General features: G+C 37.3%; 1 protein-coding gene across 18 annotated transcripts in view; it reads right to left on the bottom strand.

The window, feature by feature from the left end:
• The window catches only part of NRXN3 (neurexin 3), a 945,575-nt gene that overhangs the window by 233,368 nt on the left and 689,613 nt on the right, over window positions 1-22,594 (bottom strand). For all 18 annotated transcript variants that reach the window (XR_015804647.1, XR_015804648.1, XM_088167427.1 and 15 more), the window contains one exon: window positions 12,389-12,570. Coding sequence is in view for 16 of the 18 variants with exons in the window: in XM_088167427.1 (XP_088023553.1) it covers window positions 12,389-12,570 (182 nt within the window). In the remaining 2 variants the exon portion in view is untranslated. The remainder of the gene's footprint in view (window positions 1-12,388; window positions 12,571-22,594) is intronic.

The raw sequence follows: 22,594 nt of genomic DNA, 5'->3' as shown, positions 1-22,594 counted from the left end.
CCAAAGATACCTTGGATGGTTTGTAAAAACCCAACTTGTGTCTACAAGAAAGTAGTGATGTGCATTTGGTGCTGCAACTGCATGAATAAATCCTCCCAAACACAGCTGAACATTCAGGTGCAAAAGCAGTGAAATCTGCCTGGAGCTGCAGCTTGTGGACTTGTTGTTTGAATTTGCACTAGTCCAGGGATATCTTCATGATGACCAATGACAATACAGAGATAGCCTGGGGGGACTGGTGGGGAGTTGCTGACACAAAGCACAGGCGATGCAATTCTCTAAACATCAGAAAAACAGAGGACTTGAAGGCCAACATTGGAACAAAACAAATGAAGGTTAAACTGACATGTATGAATACGTATAGACATTAAAATAAGTTAAATTTTAAAATCTTGAGGGGAAAAAATGATTTTAGAACAGCATTTCAAGAGAAATAGCAAAACTAGAAAACCAGAAGGGATGAGGTAGATCTGATACAGCCAGAAAAGAGGATGCAATGGTACAGCTATGAGGGTAGAGGACTGGATTTGATAATCTAGATAGTCTTCTAAGCCCTGTCATGTGTTCTTAAATCAAGATCCAGTAACCCTGAAAACCTCATCTATATGTGAAGCCCCAAAACCAAACAGATTTTTCCCATCAGAAAGAGAATACAGTAAAAATTCTGATGAGAATAAAAACTAAGATTTTTAAATCTGTTTCAAGCAAAACAGTTTTCTAACATGTAAAACAGTTGGATTTACCTACAGATTGCCAGCCAAAATTGAGTTAATCTCCTTTGAAAAAATTAGGTAGTTAACAACAACAACTGTAGGAGACTATACTTAATTGGGCCCCCCAAAAGTTAAGTTTTAAAGAAATATAAATGAGAAACCACAACCTTCTTTCCTTAACAGAAACACAGATTAGAGAAGACGAGTATGGTGCAGGAGCACAACATTAAGAAGTAAATCTTTGCATTAAAAGAAACAGAGAAGATCTGTACATACAAAGACTTACAAGTTCTTCAAATAATTAATACAAAAAGAAAATTTTCTAGTATCACAACTGAACAGAATCAGTACAGTTAGATTTTAACACATTGCAGGGAAGTCCTTTCAGTGTAACAGAACAATGGACTAAATTCCTCTTGTCACACCCTCCCAAAACTGTTAGGGTGAAAATGCAAGTGTCAGCAGTGATCCCTGAAATGATGGATGCTGCAGAGTATAAACTTATACACAGGCTTCAGTACATTAGTACAACACCACACAGAAAGGGAACCTCTACTTCTCCTTGAACATCTCCTAGTCCAACACCTTAAATATCTTTCAGCACATCCCAATTTTTTCAACATTTTGCCCAGCTCATTATATAATGCAAATCCAGTGGCTACTCCTGAAAGTCTGTATTAACCTCTCTGTTCTGTAGGGAAAATACTGTTACTTAATCTGCAATGCTACAGCATGTGCTGCCCACCTGAATTACAGCAAAAGTATTATAGCAAAAGATCATTGTTCATTGAGAGCCTAGTCTCTCAGAATATATTTACTATACAACATACCTTCTATGAAAGGATAACCTGCTAATAACAAGACTGTAAGAATTATTTAGCAATACACTCAAAGACACAGACCTGACCCTTTCCCCTTAAAAAGGGAGAAATGCCTGCAAAGTTGTGGATCTATTCTTATGGCTAGTTTAGATAGCATATTAGAAGCATGAACATGGTTCCCTACAAAACTGATTAATCCCACCATCTCTTTAAGGCTGATCAGTATCATAATAAAAGGGGTTAATGATCCAAAACCTGAATTCCTGTATATGATACTGGATTTCAGGTGAGATTTTCTAAAAATAATACAATAAAAGAGACAGGATAAGATAGCAAAGGAAGACTGGGTTAGTATAAGATACTTTTCTTTTTCATACTTAATGACTGCTATTACCCACCTTCCAGTAACTGCACTCTTAACATCAGTAATTGACAAGAATAAAGAATAAGCTAAAAGCAAGGGTGTGCATTGAGTAAATTTGGACAGTCAGAACTAGTAATACACTTGATTATTAGGTATAGGTTAAAATATGCTCAGCTAATGCTTTGCACTGTCCCAAATTATACCAGTTATACGAGGCAGTCTTTTTCTGTAGGCTAGAAATTGTTTAAACAAAGAACCAAGAATTTAAATGTAACAGAAAAAAAGGTATGCCAAGATATTTAAGAGAATATTCACACTACATAAGCTTTACTTCAACTTGCTTTCAGACTGTTGAAGTTTTTACAGTCTCTTCATCCCATTTTTACATAATGAGGTGGAAGAAGAAAATGCCTGTATCATGTATTTAACATAAAAGCCTTTCAAAACAGTAGGAATCCTTCAGTCCCACCATGCTTTATGTACTGAAAGGTTAACTAATGGGAGAGGCTTATTAGCACAAATAACACCACTTCTGCCTTGACCCCGACAACACATAAGCTAAGCAAGCTCAGGCTCCATGCAATTAGAAAGGAAAAACAAGCAACAACAAATACACCGCACAGCACCTGGTGCTGTAAAATCAGTTCTCAGATGTGTGGACAGCAACAGCTTTCTCAGGGCACTACCTTCCCTTCCCCTGCTGATACTAAACCTCTCAGGGATGGGAGAAGGGAGCACTTTGAAGACTTCTGGTTTAAGAAAAGATTAACATTCAGAGCCAGCCAGGTACAGTTCTGAGGCAACAGCCCTAGTTACATCATTTAACCTCTAAAGCCTCACTTTTCTCATTTTATAAGCGTGTTTAAACTACCTTTTAAAGAGATATGGTGATGTATTGTGTTTATATAGCTGTTGTAAAGTTACATGCAAAAGTATGTTTTAGGCATTATAGAAACTCTTAGAACTATGTTTCTGAATAGGAACTGTGGCCCTTTCTTGAAAACTTATAGTGAGAGAAACTCACAAGAATTTGAATGTTAGAGTTGTAGCCAAATTCCAGTACATTTTCTCCTCAGAATTTTCCCTGTCCTGGTAGAATAGAAAAGGCAAAATTGCCCTTAATTTCCCATACAAAACTGCAGGACTAGTCTTTCATGTTCTCTAGAACAAATGATTTTCATCTCAGTCAATTGCACATCAATGATCAAGTTATTTTTTCCCTGCATTGAGTTTTGAAACTCTATAAAATTCTAGTCATACTGCAAACAATGTGCAATACTGCTCAGATTAGATCAAGTTGGTATTTTTTTTCTCATAAGATTCAATAGTATGTTCTTGTTTAGGATGTTCTTCCCAGAGGCTTAATAGAGAAACAATTCATTTTGCTGTAGCTGATGTAGTATGAAACAGTTGTTAACCTTTGATGAGAAGGTTACATCAGATACCAAGCTGGGGTAAATTATACTGACAATTGCCCTTGTTTAATTGCTTTTGAGTAGTACTCAGTATGTCTAAATGTGTGGTGAATTATTATTGTACCCTGCTGCTATCCATTAACATGAAGATCAAGAATTTTGTTTTATTTTTTGATGCAACCATAGAGAAGGTGATAAAGGCTTTAATTGCAAACAGATTTAATTTAGAACCTATTAGTGCAATTTAACCAAGCATACAGAAGATGGGTTAGTCTGAACAAGCTCATAAGTGTAAAGCTTCTTATAAAAGGCAAAAAACCTATATTGCCAATTGTTAGAAACTACAAATATGAAAGATTTTAGTCTCTTTTGGAATGAGTACTGAAAACCTCACACTTGTCTTCTTTGAGTCTTGGTTATTTCAAGCAAAGAACTTCACTGGAGATGGTTTTGTTTCTTTGACTCGACCAGAAAAAGCTTCACATTAATTCAACTCCTAGTGTTTAGCATTTAAAAAAAAATATTAAGAAGCAGAATAGAAATTTTCTCAGCATCAAAAAAATATCTCTAATATTTCTGTGTTTATTCACTCACTGACAAGACTGTGAGACAAAACTTGAAATTCCCAATTATTAGTTCTGAAATACTAAGAGAAAGTACTGCAAAACAGGAAAGGCAGTTAATCTTAGGTTTTATTGAAATTATGATATATTATACAGCCCTAGATGACATATTCTACCTAAACACTACAGTCAAAAGAGAGAGTAAATTAAGTACCAAGCAAACTACAATATTTGTTTGTACAGTATACAAGAACAAGCAATAGGATAATATTTATTGCCATACAGGGTGTTTGGATAGATACTCTGAGATTTGATTGTTTAACATCTAATAGCAATTCACAGAACCACAATGAATCATAAGACAAACCTGAAAAAAATAAGCACGTTTCAAGCTCCAGAATGTATTTTAAACAGAGGCTGCATATTTAGGGATGAATCCTTCTGTGACCAATCCCATTTGCTTCTAATTAGGAGCAATAACTTTATTTCTGCACTTAGACTGAAATACTAGTGTCTGACTTTGCCAGATGTACAACAATAAAAGTGGCAGACGTGTATTCTGAAAAAAGGTCGTCCACTATACCAAACCACTACGATCTTAGTAGATGCTTCTGTGACTCAGGAAAGCTCCCTTTTGTTATAGTATTTAGTTGCCCTTATCTTTAAGACAAGTTTCAGAAAGTTACCAAAATGTAACTTGCCACTGAGTGTCCTCCATTCCCTCCAATTCTAAATTTTCACTCTCTGCTGTCCAGCTGAATTCAAATGATTTGAGAGGCAAACTCCCCAAATTATTTTCAGATTGGTGACTCTAATCAGGCTAATTTATGATCTAATTAGCAATTTTACTATTCATGCCAGCATTCCCCTACCAACTCTTTCTTTCATGACTCTAATCAGCTTCACAATGTTCAATGACAACTGCAAACACACTAGGATTTGTGCAGAAACTGTCACTGAGTGAAGAGTTAATGAATCCCTGTATGAAAGCACTGAGCGTCCAGGCTGCCTGAAGGGAGCTGGGGATCTAAAATCCATCATCTTTAGCCACGGGACATCAGCGCGCCATTTCCCGCACCGCTGCCTTCAGCGCCGCGTGCTCATTCCAGCACCTGGTGCAGAGCCCAGCAACAGAGCAGGGAGTCACTGAGCCAAAGGTCACTGAGATAACTGGATGGGGCACGGTGCCAAACCATGCCAGCCATGAACGAGCACACCGCAGTGAAAAACTCCCTCGTGTTCGTAGGTTTAGTCTCAACTCATGGCCTCCTACCAGAGACTCCTGCTCTAGAGCTGGGAAATAACAATAAATGGACAATTCCTATGCACAATATGAACTAGTTAAAATACATAAAAAATGGATTATTAATCACCTTCTAAAAATAAGAAAAGAAGTACTGATAACATGTTTTAATGCTGGCTTGAAAACTGAAAGTCCATTTCCCGTCTTCAAATTAGTTTTCCCTTACTAATTCTTGTGTGCTCCAGGGAACGATAAATGCAGCATGCACAAACACATGGGACTTTAGAGACCAAAGGAGTTTAGGAAAGGACAGAAAAAGACTGAGAGCATTTTGGGATAAGATCACGGTGTATTTAAATAGAATGCTTCCATTAGAAAAAAAAAAAAAAAAAAAAAGAGTCAGGCTCTTTGGGAGTTTTACACCAACTGGCAAAAGAGCCGGTGACGAGCACATCTCAGATTTGAGACTCAGTCAGATATAGCCTCTCTCAGGCAAAATAACAATACTGAAATCATATGTATTTGCTATGGGGATTTTTATTCTATAAACCTGACATAAAGGGCAAGCAGCTATATTACAGTCCATTTTTTTGTGCAGATGATCTGCATACAGTAGCCTATAATAAATTCACTATTTTCAAACTACGTGGTCCAGAACAGAGGCCCTCTTCTAGGTCAAGACTATGCATGACAGCTTGACCCTGCCTAGTAACTAAGCACCCCTCAAGCCACTCATTCACTTACTCCTCCCCAATGAGCATGCAGAGAAATTCAGAGAAGCAAAAGTAAGAGGACTTGTGGATGGCGATAAAGACATTTTAATAAGTGAAGCAAAACCATACTGCTTCCCATTTACAGGCTGATGTTGAGCCACTTCCTGGTAGGAAGCAAGGTCTCAACATGCATAACTTACTGGGAAAGGCATGGGCCATAAGCCATCAGCATCCCCTTTTACCCTTCCTCTCCCTGCATTTTTTTGCCAAGCACATTATCTTACAGTATGGAATTATCAATATGGTCAAATTGGGTTAGCTGTTCCAGCTGTGCTTCCTTCCAAATTCCAGGGCATATTCACTAACTTCTGAATTCATTAAGGTTTGTCTTTTAACTTACAAATAAACTTTTTGGGTAATTTTACCAATTCTCCAATTCTTGTGACCAACTTAAAGAAATGGAGTGCCATTAGGATGACAGCCATTGCAGAAGATGACTGTCATCCTAAGGAAAAAGGAAGATGCAACTTAAAACTTGCCTTTAATAGCATAATTAGAAAGGTTGTAAACACTTGTGATGTGCTCTGTAAGACACTCAGAACCTATTTGTCATGCAATAGCTCAATGCTTGTTGCAGTCTCCCAAGTTATTAGTTGCTGCTAGGGAACAGTACTGCCACCCCAATCGTTGTGGTGCCAGAACTCTATCTGGCCTATACAGCTAAGCAGAAACCTGCTCCAATGTAGAAAGAAGAGGTAGGACACATTTTAAGGTACTGCAGTATATGTACACATATGTCACATCTTAAATGAAGATTTTTTTTTCTTTGCCAATCTCAATTACCTTAAATAGAATACAACCTAACTTAAGTTAAAGGAATTCATTAACTAATTAATCTGAACTTCAAGAATTGACAAATCACAGTAACAAATGTTTATAAAAGATGTATATGATGACGTGAAGGAGAGACTCCAGTGAATGTTAAATCAGACCAGTTCTACCAGTCCCTCATTTGGCTCATTTTCCATCTTGCCTAGGAGGTTAGCAGTCGTGCTTTCAAGCCTTCAAGCATACATTAATTCCCAGGTGGTACCTATTAAAGACAATATATTCAGAAGTCTCTGCCAAAGAGCAGAAAGCTACATTCAGACAGTTTTTATATGTTAATAATCACAGGAGACCTGCAGAGCACTCCCTCAGGATGGTTGCTAGATTTGTCTTGGTAAAAAATGTCCATAGACCATTTGTTCTTTTAGACCTTTTAAGGATCTAGACAATAGAATTTTTTGCTTGAAAGCTCATCTTAATTCTCTCCCCTTACCAGCAAGCAGTCTAGTCACTCTTTTTCACTAGCTGTTCACTTCCTCAGCTAAATGTGCTATACAAGATGTGGTCTCCTGCACTTAGTAATTTTATAAACAATTTCTTGCTTCAACAAAGAAGCCTTTGTCGCATTTCACCTTTTGCTGATCCACTGGTTGCTTCACTATAAAACATCTTTGATTGAATATGTGTTCTACAGCAATTTGTAGAGGCTCATAATTTGTATACATTAATTTAGGAGAAGCGGGCACAGCTCTTTGCAGTTTCATGAAGGAAATGAGGCATGATGGGTATTAAATACTTTGGAACTGGTAACTGTTTAACCACTTCTGGTATTCTCCAAGAACTGTATCAAACTCAAAAACTTAGTCTATGCTGCTTGAAATCCTGGAAAGACAAGAGTTCTAAATAGACATCAATGTAAACACAGTCACGATATGGTATATAAAATTATTTATATTCACAAAAATTAAACTTGAACAAACTTAGGGTTCTATACAAGAATAAAAAAGGTCATCTAACATGGTGAATCAACCTAAGACAAAACTGTAACTCTAACATCAGTAAAGGCAGCTAAAAATAAAGTAAAATACAAGATAGGATATTGAAGCAGATCACTTGCTTTTTTTCATGGTCTACATACAGCCTGCAAAATAATGCAGGTTAGTCTTAAGGAAACCCTCTTCTTTCTAAGGTACAAAAATGTAACCCTGTTAATGCTCAGTCTGTATTCAGCCTATGAAAGGCTGAAATATTTTGCATCAAAGAGATTTTGGTTTTGGAAAAGTAAAACACAAGCTCCTATTGTATTTTGCCTCCATTTATTATGTTAGAGTAGCCCTTAAGTTATTCAGTTCATCACATACCCTCTGGTTAGGAAAAGGACAACCCTGTGTCTATGCTTCTCCTGATTCTAAATCATCTGCTGCTTCTGTATCTACTCAGATATCATGCCACTGCAGTTTGGGAGGCAGACTTCATAGAGAGAAGCCAGAATTGGTTTTACAACTGTAAAATCCACAGACTTGGGTCAATCAAGAGTAATACTGAAAAGAAAATAAATGACTGAATGTACACATTCATATTCATCCATTTATACTATTTCTCATTTAGCAATTCCATTTCTAACTGGGGAAAACTTATTTTTTTTCCTAAACTTACTGGTTAAAAATCAGAATGGGCTACATCAGATTCCATAGCCTTCTATGCTAGTCTGGTGCTAAATGACAGATCCCCCCTAGCCTGGGTCTACTTAAGCAAAACTCACCTCACAATCACTAATATTTTCGCTCAAAACTAAATTCCTTCTTGTGGGGAATTCAGAAACTGGAACAGTCTCACAATTCTATTCTGAAGATCCAGAGGCTTGATGGCAGTTTACCATACAGAACAAAATGAAAGAATGCAGACTAAACCTGCAGCACACATGAATGATTTCTGTCTCCATAATTACAACAAGAATGACACATATCATCACTTGCAGCTGTTTCTCTCCCCATTTCATCTCTACGTTTGCTATGTGGTAAAGCACAAAAAATTAGGTGCAGGGTTGTAAAGTGAATGAACATACAGAAGCACTGAACCCACAACTCAAAACATGCAGTTTTTTAAGTATCCATTGTGGAAGACATTTTCCTGCTATGGGTTTGGACTTGTGCATTGACTGAATTGTCAGGAAAACAAAAAAATACCATAAGGAGGGATGTGATCCTCTAGCAGCACTCTCATTCCATATGCTACAGTCTGTTCACACAAACACCTCATGCTTCATATGCAACATCGATCTACATGGTATGCTATCCATTTTTGCAGGGCTGCCACCTCATACTTCATTTTAAGTCAGGAAAGAAAATAGTTTCAGAGGCTGTAATTTTTTGTCATATAAAACTGACATCTTAGTCAATAAATTTTCACAATATCTGAAAGACTCATAATTAAAAAATGAATTCTAACAGAACAACTGTAAATTGAACAGGTAAATATGTAACTTCAAAATAAAATATCTTCTTTGACTTCAAATCTTACAAATAGAAAGAGATGCACAATGGACACTCCAGAACATATATGATATTCAAAAAGCAGGCTAACAACTAAAAGGTCTCCTTAGAAGATTATGAGCAACTTTTATAATCTTTAAAATATCATCAGATCTTGATAAACCATAGCCATTACTATTACTTTCGGATTAGATTTTAGTTTAGTGATGCACATTAGAGAACAATGATCATCAGGTGGCTTTTGCCACCTGTTATCACCAATAGAACACCCAAGGAAGTGTGAGGAGTTCAGCATCCAGTAAATAGCATCCAAGAGAGTCTGTGAATGGAATATCTAAAAAGGCTTCAGGAAAAGAGGTATCCCCAGGATTTTTTATTAACCCAGGAAAATCCCTGTCACTCTTACTACTATTATCATTAAATATAATCTCACCTGGAAAAGTCAACATGCTAAATATTTATAAAATAAATTACATTAAAATCAGTGTTTTCCCTTTCTCTCATAATGTTTTTATGGCCTAAGTAGTTGGGTTTTCAAAGTTTATTTTATTATCATTTTTATCTGTTTTCATAGCTCTGATTAAAAAATTTATTTATCCCACATTTCTATTATAATTTTACCCATGCTGCCTTGTTTCTCTTGACAATTGAAAACGGCCTAATGGAATGTTTTGAAGAAAATAAGTTGAACAAAGTCTTTGATTATCACAGCACAAGCATGTGGTAGTTTTCACACAGTTACAAAAGATCTTGGTCTCATGAAAAGTTTGCATGCAATTTGCTAAGAGATCTTAAATGGTCTTGCATTTTAAGTGTCATTTCAAGAGGCACTTTTAACTACAGATTTCATTTTTTTCCAAAATAATCCTGATGTAAGCTCGTTTCTACTTCTTTGAACCATAAATCAGAGATAACTAAGTTTTACAGACATTCAAGAAGTCAATAACACTTTAAAAGTTCCTCTTCAGCTTTCCTATTGCATGTCACAGCATGAGTCTCAGACCACATTCTTTATTTGAACAGTTAGGTAGAGGCAGTTATATATATATGATGAACAGTAATACCATACCCAGAAGAGCACAGCAGCATGCCTTTGCTCCTCATGAATGACTGGCAAATCCTCCTAATCCATCCTGACCACAAAAGAACAAGAGAAATTAAAGCTGAACTAGTTCTATATTTACTGCTAGTGAACAGCTTCAGGGATAAAATTAGCCAAACTACACAGGAAGCATTCAATGGAACGTTTAGAAATAATATCAACCACAATTAGTAGATTTTATTTCAATAATCTCAAATAATCTGAAACTAGCACCATGCAAGAGTAGTTTTAAAAAAATATATGGGGAAAAAGCTGAAAAACTGTCATTATTTTCTTTTCCAAAACTGGTTGGGAAGAGAAAGCCATAATTTTCTTTTGGTATTTTTTTTAATGAATGCTCATGTCTCAGGTTCAATTTGTTTTAGTCTGTTCAGCAAAATTTTCTATATAATTAAAAAAAATTAGTCATTAAAATGGTCAGTTAAGGGTTGAGAAAGGTAAATGTTTGAGACCAAGATATACAGAAAAAATACGTGCCTTCACCATTAATGCTGAAAAGAGTCATTGTACAAGTACTTATCTTAATGCAGACCTAAAACTTCTTTCGTCAGCACTTGTGCCCATTTCCCCTCTTCCTTCCACTGATTGCTACAAAGAAGAGCCTGACACTCATTTTCTCTATAACATCCCATAAGGCACCCAAGAGCAACATGATCCCATCTTAGACTTTTTCTACAACCTTAATAAATTCATCTCTCTGCACCTCTCCTCAAATGCAAGAATACTGTTTTCCAGTTAATTGAGAGCATTTTACACGTTATAATATAACACCTGAAGAATATACATTGCCTTGCTCAGATATGTCAAATCACATTTGCTTAATTTGAGTCACAGAGTTGCAACCAATTAGGCTTAGCACAGTTCACTTTTACAGTCTTCTGGGGTTCTTTTTGTTTTGTTTTTAAGAAAGAAAGAAAACCTGGTTTTACATTTAAAAAATGCCAGGATTTGGTCTCATTTTCGTTCCAGCACAAAACAAACTAAATATTTGGATATGTCACAAAAGACATATAATGGGTGACAGTCTAATGGCTCAAGCCATATCTATCCCATTCCAGTGAATCTGAATTTTACAATAGGATGCAAAACAAAATCCACTTAAAATGCTGACATTGAGTAGTAGAACATTGTTTCTGGTTGTTTCAGAACCACCCTTCAATATACCCAGTGCTTCAACAAGATTTTGAATAAGGCAAACTCCAGTATCAGATTAAGGCCCTTCATCACTCACATTAGGTCTGTTTTGGTCCCTGGCATTCCTTCCTGTTTACTTCCATCTTCAAGGTTCCATGAAATGTCAACATATCTCCAACTCATTCAAAATTTGTAAAAGGCCCAATTTCCCTTCCACTATGAATTAATACATAAAATATTGCAAATAATCTGAACATCAAGTAACATGACCAGCCTCTGTCTCCAGTAAACCTCTTGGCTATTTGCCAGACAAAACCACAGCAAATAGCCTCTTCTCCTCCCAAAGAATCTCATAAAGTAACAAACTCCAAGTATTTCCAGTCCTAGTGTTCTCATTTTCTCAAGAAATTCATCTCTCCTAAACCCCCCTTCACTCAAGTTCTCACAAAAGTCTATTTTTTTCTCGCAAAGCCATGCTGCGCTAACAACAAATTCTTATTCTTTTGAACTACCCTGCTAAAGCAAGCATCAGCTATATCAGCTTGAGGATCTGTTCAGTTCACACTTAACTTTCTTAGTGAGGAAAAAACCAACAACCTTGCATTCCCTTCTATTCTTTGCCTTCCAAGAATAGTAATACTTCACCATAAATTCAGCTGTATTCAGGACTGTGCATGTGAATCAGTAGATTACCACTGACGCAAAATGTTTCTTCACTTTTTGAAAAAATCCTACTATTGAATCACAAGGCTTTTGAGTTTTGTTTTGTTTCCCCCCTCACCAATTACTTCTGGCATCAAGATTTAATTCTCTGTGGATCCCATTCAGCAACTCTACAAAATCCTAAGGAACTACATAGGCAGTTTAATCTGATGAGAATTGAAGACACAGAAAGTAAAGAACATGACACGTGGTATTTTAGAGCAACAGTTTTCTTCAAACACATATCCAGTTAAGAGAAACCCAGGTCTGGGAGAGACATGGGCCTGTCTGTACTCACTATGTGCAGCTGCAGAAAATCACCAAGCCCAGGGGCACTGTCGATCCGGACAAGAATGCCATCCTTCACTGTTGTGCTGAAGCCCACAGCAAGACGGTCTGTCCTTGTGCTCGGTCTGTCATTAGCTGGCCAGGTGTACAGGATGAGACCTCCACTCTTCCCAAATATATACGTGGCACCAGCTACAAGATACAAAGCCAAAGAAAAATTTATTAGTTACTTATTTGCCAAGTCTGGTGGTAATACTGTGACTTGTGAGAGGAACAACGTAAGCAAGGACATGCTTTCATTAGTTACAGGGGTGAAATCAACCGTCCTGGTCCTGCTGGCCAGGCCTGATGGAGTACATTATTAGTTCCTCAATAAATACAAGCAGCATTTAAGATAAAGATAAGTGAAGAGTTTATCAAAAATTATCAAAATGGTTTATCAAGAATGAATGATTTCATTCGTGCTAATAACCCAGACAAGGCTGGATAGAACATCTCTGTTTAGGGGGGAAACCCACAAGCCACTCCTGTTTCAAAAGCATGGGATTCAATCTTATAAGGAGATTCAAAGGAAATTTTTAGTCTTTCTCCTTGGGTTGGACTTGCCTTCAGCTAGACTGTTCACACATAGTAGGAGACTATACTTTTCTCAAGACTTCATGAGATTTTTTGATATCTAGTCCACATATTTCCAGCACCATTTATCTTGTCACCACTGAGCCTGGGAATTTGTTCCTTGCCCTTTTTTTAAGGACAACACCAAAACTCTCCCATGCTGAACACTGTCCTCCCACATTCATGAGGGCCATCTGAGCTGAAGAAGGCAGAAATGCAAGTGAGGAATTATTGCTGCAGACGAGGAAGCTGAGAAGCGAAAGCATTTGGAGTTCACATTCTGACTTGTACTCAACAGTCTGAGTTAGAAGCAAGATTTTATAACTCAGCAGTTATAAAATCAGCCCCCGAGCTTCTTGAAAAATATATCTAAAATTCCTGTCCTGTCCAAATCTACAGGCAGGCCAAGAACAATACTCCTTCGTGTTTCAATCACTTACTGCACCTCATTTTTCTGAGCACTATTACAATGATGACAGAATAGTAAGCAAAAATAACCAGCTTCTGCTACTGCAGCAAGGATAAAACATATGTAGAAAGTACAGGCAATTACTGGGTACATTTCCTAATCTGAGTGAAACTACAACTGAGGATTTTTTTATCAATATCAATCAGCAACACATATCACACAACCCTATACAGAGTAAAAGTAGATAGATACAGAAACAAGTAGGATAATATAACAGCAATTTCTACACCTGCCTACAAAGCTGAAGTTTCACTAAAGCTCTCTATGACCTTGATGCCAAATAAATGCTACACATTAGTAGAAATAGTTGATACACTTCTCCCTTGCTAAAGAGGCTTCCTCTACATGTCTCAGAACACATTACCAAAACAGACATCAAAAACTCAGCCACAGAGGAATGAAATTATTTGTGAACAGCTGACTCAATGACATAGTGAAAATGAATCATGTTTCCTTCTTCCCTTCCAGGCCTGTGCACATCCAGTAGAACATGCCCTCAGTAAATTCAGACATGTCCAAAATCAGGATTACATAGGAAATTTCAGTCATAATTCTGAATTATCAAAAGAGCACATTCTGGCATTCTGGAACTCTGCACATACACTATTTCAGTTTGAGAAATAATAATTTTACAGATTCAGTCTCCTCATTCAGCTTTAAACTCTCAACCTCTTAGGGTATTTCATATGCTGGTGTAAGGATCCTTACAAGTTTACTGTAATCATAACTTTCTGCTATTTAACAAAAAAACATCAGTTCAACTACAGGAAAATTCAGGATGATGACATTTTGCTCTTCTTTCTTGGCAGGAAACTGAAATTTAGGTAATTTTCAAGAAGCATTGTTGTCAAAGAATGAAATCAGTAACACATGCATGACCACAGATTGCATGAGAAAATCAAGAGTCATTTCACATCAGGAAGGAAATCTTGGTAACATCTGTAATTAGCGGCCCTTTAATCATCAGGCTTCAGTAACTAAATAATAGAGACCTGATAGTTTACACAGAAATTCAAAAAATGCCACAAAATCTCAATAAGAAAAGGTAGGACTTTTCCCAAATTTACATAAAGAAAAAGTAATGGTGACCTTTATGTTACTGTACCTGGACTAGGCAGTTCATTTACTATTTCCACCACCACAAAAGACATGTAAAAGGAATGCAGGTTAGAATACTGGCATGAAAGCAAGTGAGAAGAGATCAGGCATACATCTGCAGAAACTAAGTAAGGAGACAAAATTTGCTGCTGCAGGAAGCATAATTTGGTCATGTAATAAAAAAGCAGTTTGAAAAAGCATGGTATGTAGAGAGCTATTCCGCCCTTGCAAGTGGAGATGAACAAAGCAACAAGGAAGAGCTGCTAAGATCAATTTCTATTCTACCAGAAAATTCTAATGACATAGATTGAAAGTTCTGCCAGAAATATGATCAGACTTAGTTGATCACTGTCCCCAAAATTAAGGTTCTCAATCATATGCAGCTTAAGGTAGACTCCATATTTGACCACTCTGTTTCCAGTCAGAGAAACAACTGTAGGGCAGCTCCTCAGGTCTTAACTGGGCCAGATAGCTCAGCATCTTATTAATTTATGCTTGCTTCACTTGACAAAAAACAACCCATGCTTTGACCACTAGCTCTAAGGGGGAGCAAACAACACATACTGCACAGAAAAGTGAACCACTTTCAAATTACCTCTATTTATTACTCCCCAAAAGTTTATGACTTCACAATGCAAACAATAAAATACCAGTAGAAAACCTGTACGCTGCCAAAAGGATGCATATTGGCTGAGTAAAAAATGAAGCTTCTGACAGTTGTTTTTAATACTTAACTCGTTCTGGCCACATCAAATAGACTACACACATACTGCACAACTCCAAATTTCCATTAAATTAATTTCTTAGGAGTAAAAAGAGTGAAAGAATGACAAAAGAATATTTTGAGGACAGTCAAAGAAGGAAACAGTGTCCATATGCATTAACAACAATAATGATGAAAATAGGTAAAGTTTTCAACTAGCTTTGCAATACACTCCCAAAGAGCACTTTTCAACTAGGTCAGTTCTAGGTGTGCTGAAACATCTGTATTGCCTAGAGATGACTTAACAGATGTTTTCAGTTGCCAACTTCTGCAAAGTTACTCCTGTGGGTCTTGTCCACTAACTGCATGGCATTCAGCATAATACAGCTTCTCTGCCTCACAGTTATATTAGATGTATTTCCAGCTACAATTATGAAACAAATTAGGAAGGGAGAATTAAAAAAATAAACAAGAGAGAATTGTCCCATTCCTTCTGCCCTTTCACATTTACCAAAGCATCAGCCTTTACAACAGCTTTCTTCCTTCTCCAGTTACAAGCTATCCTTGTTGCCCTCAATCCTAAACTTCAATTACATTGTTATCCTAATTCCTCTTTTACTCCTCTTCCTATCCCACTATACATCACACCAAATAAAAAAGTAATTAGACAAAAAAAAATAATTATACCTCAGTAACCAAAGCCAAGCTAGACATTGACACATCCCTTGCCTTCAAGCATATACACCAATTTTCTTACATTATATGAATGACCTGCAACATCTAGATATTCCAGGGCCATCTTATGAGCTACTGTCCCTCAGTCACACACACCACGAAATGGAAGTCTCATCAAAACTGAATATCATCAACCAGGATGAAAAGTCTTACTCCATGTAAAGATCCTGTCTGGCACTTGTACATCTCTGTGACTCAGTTACTGTTTTCCATGTCCCGAGTTTAAAAGGTCTATTGATACAAACACCTGCTTGATTTAAAAAAAGGAGATAGGGGTTAAAAGGGTTACAGAGGATCTAATCACCATCATCATCCAGCTCATTTGACCATTCCATCACAGGATCCTTCCTGGGAGAAAGACAGACCTAATAGTTTCTATGATATGACTGCTGAAACATCCTTTTATTTATCAAGAGCTTTAAATTGCCTAAGAATAAAGAAAATTTAAATCCCTGGAAAATGCAGAGCTTCCAGTGCAATTTTCAAAAAAAAAAAAAAAAAAAAGAAAAAAAAAAAAAAGAAAAGCAAGCTTCTGTGCTTAGAGTTCTCATGAACTAGCTCTTCTTCCTTTCAGGATGCTCATTCTTCCCTTGACAAACCCTCTGAGACTGAAATTGAACGTCATATTCATTTCAAAAAGCAAGCATTGCTTGACATGAGACTGAAATTCCTTTCTCACTTCTAAATATGAAGGCGCTTCTTTTATACAAAAAGGAGGAGGAGCTATAAAAGCTGAAAGACTAACACAAAACAGAAGCAGCAATTCAGATCACGCCTGCTTTCTGTGTTTGTCTTTTTTAATGACAGCAAATTAATACGAGTCACTTTCCGCCCAGTATGTGTGCATCAGCCAACAATTGGATCAGACAGTATGTTACTTCTTATTAGTTACACTGCATTAAAAAGATTGGAAGAGGAAAAGAAGGAGAGCAAGGGAGTGTTCCTAGAACTACTACAAGGTCCAAGATAATTAATGTTTGAAATATGGATTTCTCTAAATCTGGGATACCAGGAAGATCGAGGTTTTTTCCAAATATGAATTTGCCATGGGGTATGTTGGGGATGTTTATCATCTCAGAAGGAATTTAGGGATTAGCTCCTGACTAAAACAGATGCAAGATGATCATAGGCACACCAGACCAACTTAAACCTGAAAGATTGCAACACTGAAAATATTTTAGTAATACCTTAATTTCCATTACAACAACATGATTGGTCAGACAAGGATCACTGTCATGTCTTCAGCATTGATCCCAAGTGTATACCCAAGGAAAACTAAGAGTAGAACAAGCCTATTTCCTCTAAGTATGCACTAAGACCATGAGTCTTTTCATCAATTAACTCAGCCTCATGTGGCTTGTTTATACAGTAACCCCAAAGAGATCTATTTTTCAAGTACTTATCCAGTCTCTCTTTGAATACATTTAAAAGTTTTGCATCCACCATAATGTCTTACAAACCCTTCTCAATGACTCACACAAATCTGCCATTGATGTAGCAAGTTAACCATTAGCCAGCTGTGGGCCCTATCAGCACAGGCAGCCTACAGCATCTTGCACTCTATTAACAGGACATGAGGCTGTTAGTAGATGAAGTGATTATTCCCCTTTACTCAGTGGTTGCTAAACTGCATCCAGAATAATGCATCTGATTTTGAACTGACAAACTGGAGTGTGCTTAGTGAAGTGCCACAAGGGCAGTAGGGTGGATGAAGTGCCTGCCTTGTGAGGAAATGCCAGCAGATTGGGGCTTTATCAGCTTGGGGATGACACAGCTTCAAGGGGCAGTCTCACAGCACCTGCAAGGAGGTTATGGAAAAGCCAAAGGTAGGTTCTTCCCACTGGCACACAGCTGAAGAATAGGATGCAACTGCCATACTTCAAAGTGAGAGAACCTGACTCTGCTGCAAGGAAAGAGCTTTCTTCTCACAAGGAGAGACATGCAAACAGGTTGCCCAAGGAGATTTTAGTCTCTGTGTATGAAAGTTTTTAAGATATGACTACATAAAACCCCAGGCAACCTGATCTGACCTCACAGCTGACCTTGCTCCAAGCAGGGGTTTGGACTGAAGATCTCCTGGTGTCACTTTGAGTGAAAAAGGATCACCTTTTTGTATGAAGAATCATCTTTTTCATACTTGCTCTTGCTAAATAGATTACGTGCTCTCTAGTTCTCATTCTGTAGGGCACAATAATCTGTCCCTATATCTATCCTCTCAGTGTCAACTTTGCCTTGCAGGCTTATACCACCACCCTCAATCCTTAAGTAATTTCTTTCAGTAAAGAGACCAGGTGTGCCATCAAATTCAGCCTCCACAGCTTTATGCAGCTAGATGACAGTTATCAATCTAGAAAATGTCCACAAGGACAATTCCTCCAGGTTCTTTTATTCCGCTTTTCCTTTTTTCCTACACATTACAGAGTATGAAAAACATTTTGCAAAAAAAACCCCAAAAACCAAAAAACCCAACCTCCCCGCAGTACTGATAACAAAACTAGAAAACAATTTTTGATAACAAAAATAGAAAACAAAAACCACTGTGCACCAGAAGAAGAGACAAAAGAAACTACAAAGACAACTGAAATATGAAATTTCTGGGTAAAAGTCCCTGGGAAATTGCGACCCTTGCAGAACAGCAGGATATGTTTACTAGGGTCATGATATCCACCATCTATGAAGAGACTCCATTACTTCATTACATGCAACTGTGACTAAATTCAGTAAAGGTAGATGGAATAATTTCTTGCATTCTGCTGCCGAAGAGGAGGCAATCAGGATGCAATTTCTTATTTCTTGGTAGTTCCTGATAAAAGAGCACACAGAGAGGATGTCCTTTGAGAAGCCCAGAAGGCAGCATGTCAGAGGAGCTGAATACAGAGACTGCTGTTAGCAAGGAGAAGCACAGCAGGATTCACAGCTCATTTGGGGCTTGGAGGAAGAACAGGAATGTTAGTTCAGTACAGTTTTACATAATCTGAATGGTAACAAATTGGCCTAGATACCCCTCAGGATGGATGAAGGCCAAAATGCTATTACTGATCTCAGCCCAGTCAATACTGCTCTATAGAATCTCCTTCTAGTGTTTATCCTTAGCTATACTTTATTTATTCCATTAAAACAAATTAACCCTCACAAAAAGTTGAAAACAAAACAAAAAAAAAAAGTCCAAGCAAACAAAAACTCAAAACAATGAAAAACAACCAACCAACAAAATTTCCCCAAAACCTAAACAAAAAAACCCACACCAAGAACAAAACAAAACAGAACTGCGAAGACAACTTCTGTTCTCTCAGCTTCATTTAGAGTCAGTTCAGGTTAAGCAGCATAACACCTTGCATGACCAGTCTGAGTCTACAAGGTTTCACTTCTTTTAACTGTAGGCAATCCTTTACTCTTTCTTACATACCTTCTCACATTTCCTTAATCATAAATATCAAAACAGAAGATACAGTTTAAATTTACTGTCTTCACTGTCATCACTGCAAGAGACCAAACCCAAATTTTCAGTCTTGACAGCTAAAAAATGTCAGGCCAGAAATATCAGCTACTGGGTATTCATTAGAGCCTCAGAAAGCAAGAATTTTACCAAATCTAATATGCTAAATCAGCAGCAGAGCTTGGAAAAAGAAGTAAGTTTTCAGGTATTTAACTTTTTGCTGGCTATTAGCATTTTAACAGTATTCTTTGAAATAAAAACTAAACTGGAAGATGCAATCAAGCTTTTAATAAGCCTATAGTACAGAATAGAACTAATGCAAAGTAACACTTCAGAAGAAAAAAGCCTGGAGTATAGATCTCAGGTCCTTGGTATTAAATCTCATTCTAAAAACCAACTCTCATGCTGGTTGTTATTGTCGACATAGCCTAATCTTCTATGACTAAATGGGGCCCATTTTTGTAGATCAAGGAAAGAAATTCAGAGTTCTGAGCTTATGACCTTGCCTCAAATATGACATTGTCCGTCACAAGTACTGGAAGGTCAATGATGAGAAGAAATGCTTTTATGGAAGCTCACCATTCCCAAAGTCACAAAGTGGGAACGCAAAAACAAAAAGTATCCAGAGCTACTAATGGGACATAGAAACTACTCTGTAAATGATATGCAGCTTTTCTTGCTATTATCTCTTCTTACCATCATGAAAGGACACCTGCCACTAGGAGAGATGGACATAAGTGAACTTTATACAGGCAATCTGTTAAAAGTACCATGCCACTGTAAAAGACAAGTATAATGGTTGTTTAATCATTCTCACCATGAAGTGCCAATTCTTTAGCGTCTTATACATTCATGAATGATGCAGAGGGCTGGCATGATGAATGCAGAGCAATTCCGACTGACAGATACTTCCAGAGAATTTATATCCTTCCCACACTCCCAGGACAAAAGGGCTCTTGAGCTGAGTTATCATTTGTTCCATGAGAGGATTTACAGTCTTGCCAGCAACTCCTTTTACCTTACTCTATAAAGCATTTATTTTGATATACTGATTGTGATCGTTCAAGAACAACTGTATCTGAAGAAAGTCAGCAGGGGAGAGAAAAAGAAGAGTGGCTCTGAATAATTTTCTCACCTTGACCAGGGACTTCATTCCCCTCAGCCAGTTTGCCTTGTCTTTGGTATCAGTTCTTTCCTGGCATCCTCTGCTATCCCATTGTATTAAATTACAAATGTAGCACTCAAGGGAGATGTAATCTCCCGTCCCTGGCTACCTTCCTTCATGGCAAAAAGTGAAGTTTAGCCTCCAAAGCCATCCACCATAATCCCTTAAAATTTCACTAGAAAGCACATCAGCATCACAGTTTTCACACCACCCTTAAGTGGCATCACTTACACACAGCAACAGCTCCTGCCGTGAGATTCAGTGGCAAAGGAGCACCCGGACCTTATCCAGAAAAGCAGGGTGGTAACAGGCACACAGCACCACAATCTCAGCAGTACTTAGAGTCCAAGATATTCCCACTGCCATGATGAACACATCAGCATGAGACGTGTATTGCATGAGGCAGTTTAGCTAATGCAATGCTTCTTGCCTCTGGCAGAGGCTAACAGTAAGTTTTATGAGTTGATATTCGGCCACTCTCTAAAAGTTTTTTTCATCTTTAGTGTATTCTTAGAAATTCAGCATTTACAAACTTGACTAAAATACATCATCACCTAAGAGGCCCTGAGTCTGTGGCCTTCAGCTGCACAAAGCAATAGCATGTATCACACAAGCGAGGATAATGAAAGGTCTGTGGGCTGATCACATCGATCTAATGACAGCAGTGATTTCCCTACACTTCATTTTGAAAGCTTTAGGTGACTTCAGGCAGAGAAGCAATAAGTTTCTATGAATATTACAAATAATATCCATAATATCATTACAGAGAAGGATATTATCTTTTCTTACCCATTTTAAATTAGGCTTTAATGCCACACTTTTGCACCTCTTTACAGTATTTGATTTTAAATGCCCTGAAATGCCCTGTTCTTAAAAAGAGCCTTTAAAATTAATCAATCATTATATTAGAGGATAATGCACCACATCACCACACAATGTTAAGATAGACCAGTGACAGGTGCTACCAAGCACCTAACTAGACATGTAGAAGGGAATTCCTAGATCAGTGAGTGAACCATATATTTTTTAATGGGTATTGTTAATAAGTTCTAGAAAGAAGAAAGATAAGTTAAATTAATAAGGCTGAAGAAATAGCAAAAAATGGGCAGGCTATGTCCTCTTAACCTCTTCTCTGACTGAGAAAGAGAATAAGAGAAATAAAATTTTGAATAAACTTGATAAATATTTTCTTCACTCATATTTCAAGTGTGCATTAATCTCCACCTCTAAGCACTAAACCTCAGTATTTTTGTTTCTGTCTCTACCACTTTATTGTGAATTGCCAGCATCATTCCCAATAAAGCATTTAATTACTTCATCATTTATTTGTAAGACAACATAAGGAAGAGTTTCTTTCAGGTACACCTTTCAGGGTACCAAAGACATAAAATTCTATACAAAGTTGATTTCTGTGCTCCCTAAAGGGGAGTGGAGGGAAATCTTTCTCAAATAACCTGGAAAAATAAATCCCAGTCTATCTTTTCTTTCTCTCCCATGCTGTAAATACAAACTATTGATTTACCTCTAGCTCTTTCATGCCTTTCACACGCTTCAATAATACAGAGGATTTGTTCCTCATCCTTTCATCTCCAGGCTTGCAATGCCTCTTAAGCCCTCCGTTAAGGGTCAGTCATTCTTCCTCAAACTGCAGCACTCGCATCCTACAGAGCTCCACAGGTCACAGCTAGCGAAACATGCAAGTAGCACATAACTTACCTCCTGACTTCTTTGACAAGTGAGACAGAAGGACAAAATTTTTATAAATCCCAGTTATTCAAACTTTTGATCATTTCTGTTTGATCTTTTTTAAGCGTCCTTTTGAATGCTATATAAAAACAGTAAAACATGGATACAAACTTATTTCTAATCTAGCACCTCGCATAAAGTTGTACTGGCAGCAATGTTCCATTGGGTCTGTACTCCCATAGAAAACAGGGAACATGTGTCCTTTCACCTCAAATGCTTAGAAACAAAGAACCATTGGATAATTGGGAG

The sequence above is a fragment of the Sturnus vulgaris genome, chromosome 6, assembly GCF_052056855.1.
Source record: "Sturnus vulgaris isolate bStuVul1 chromosome 6, bStuVul1.hap1, whole genome shotgun sequence".
In the NCBI taxonomy this organism is placed as follows: Eukaryota; Metazoa; Chordata; class Aves; order Passeriformes; family Sturnidae; genus Sturnus; species Sturnus vulgaris.
Note: the sequence above shows the minus strand (reverse complement) of the source record. Positions and strands in the feature narration are given on the sequence as shown.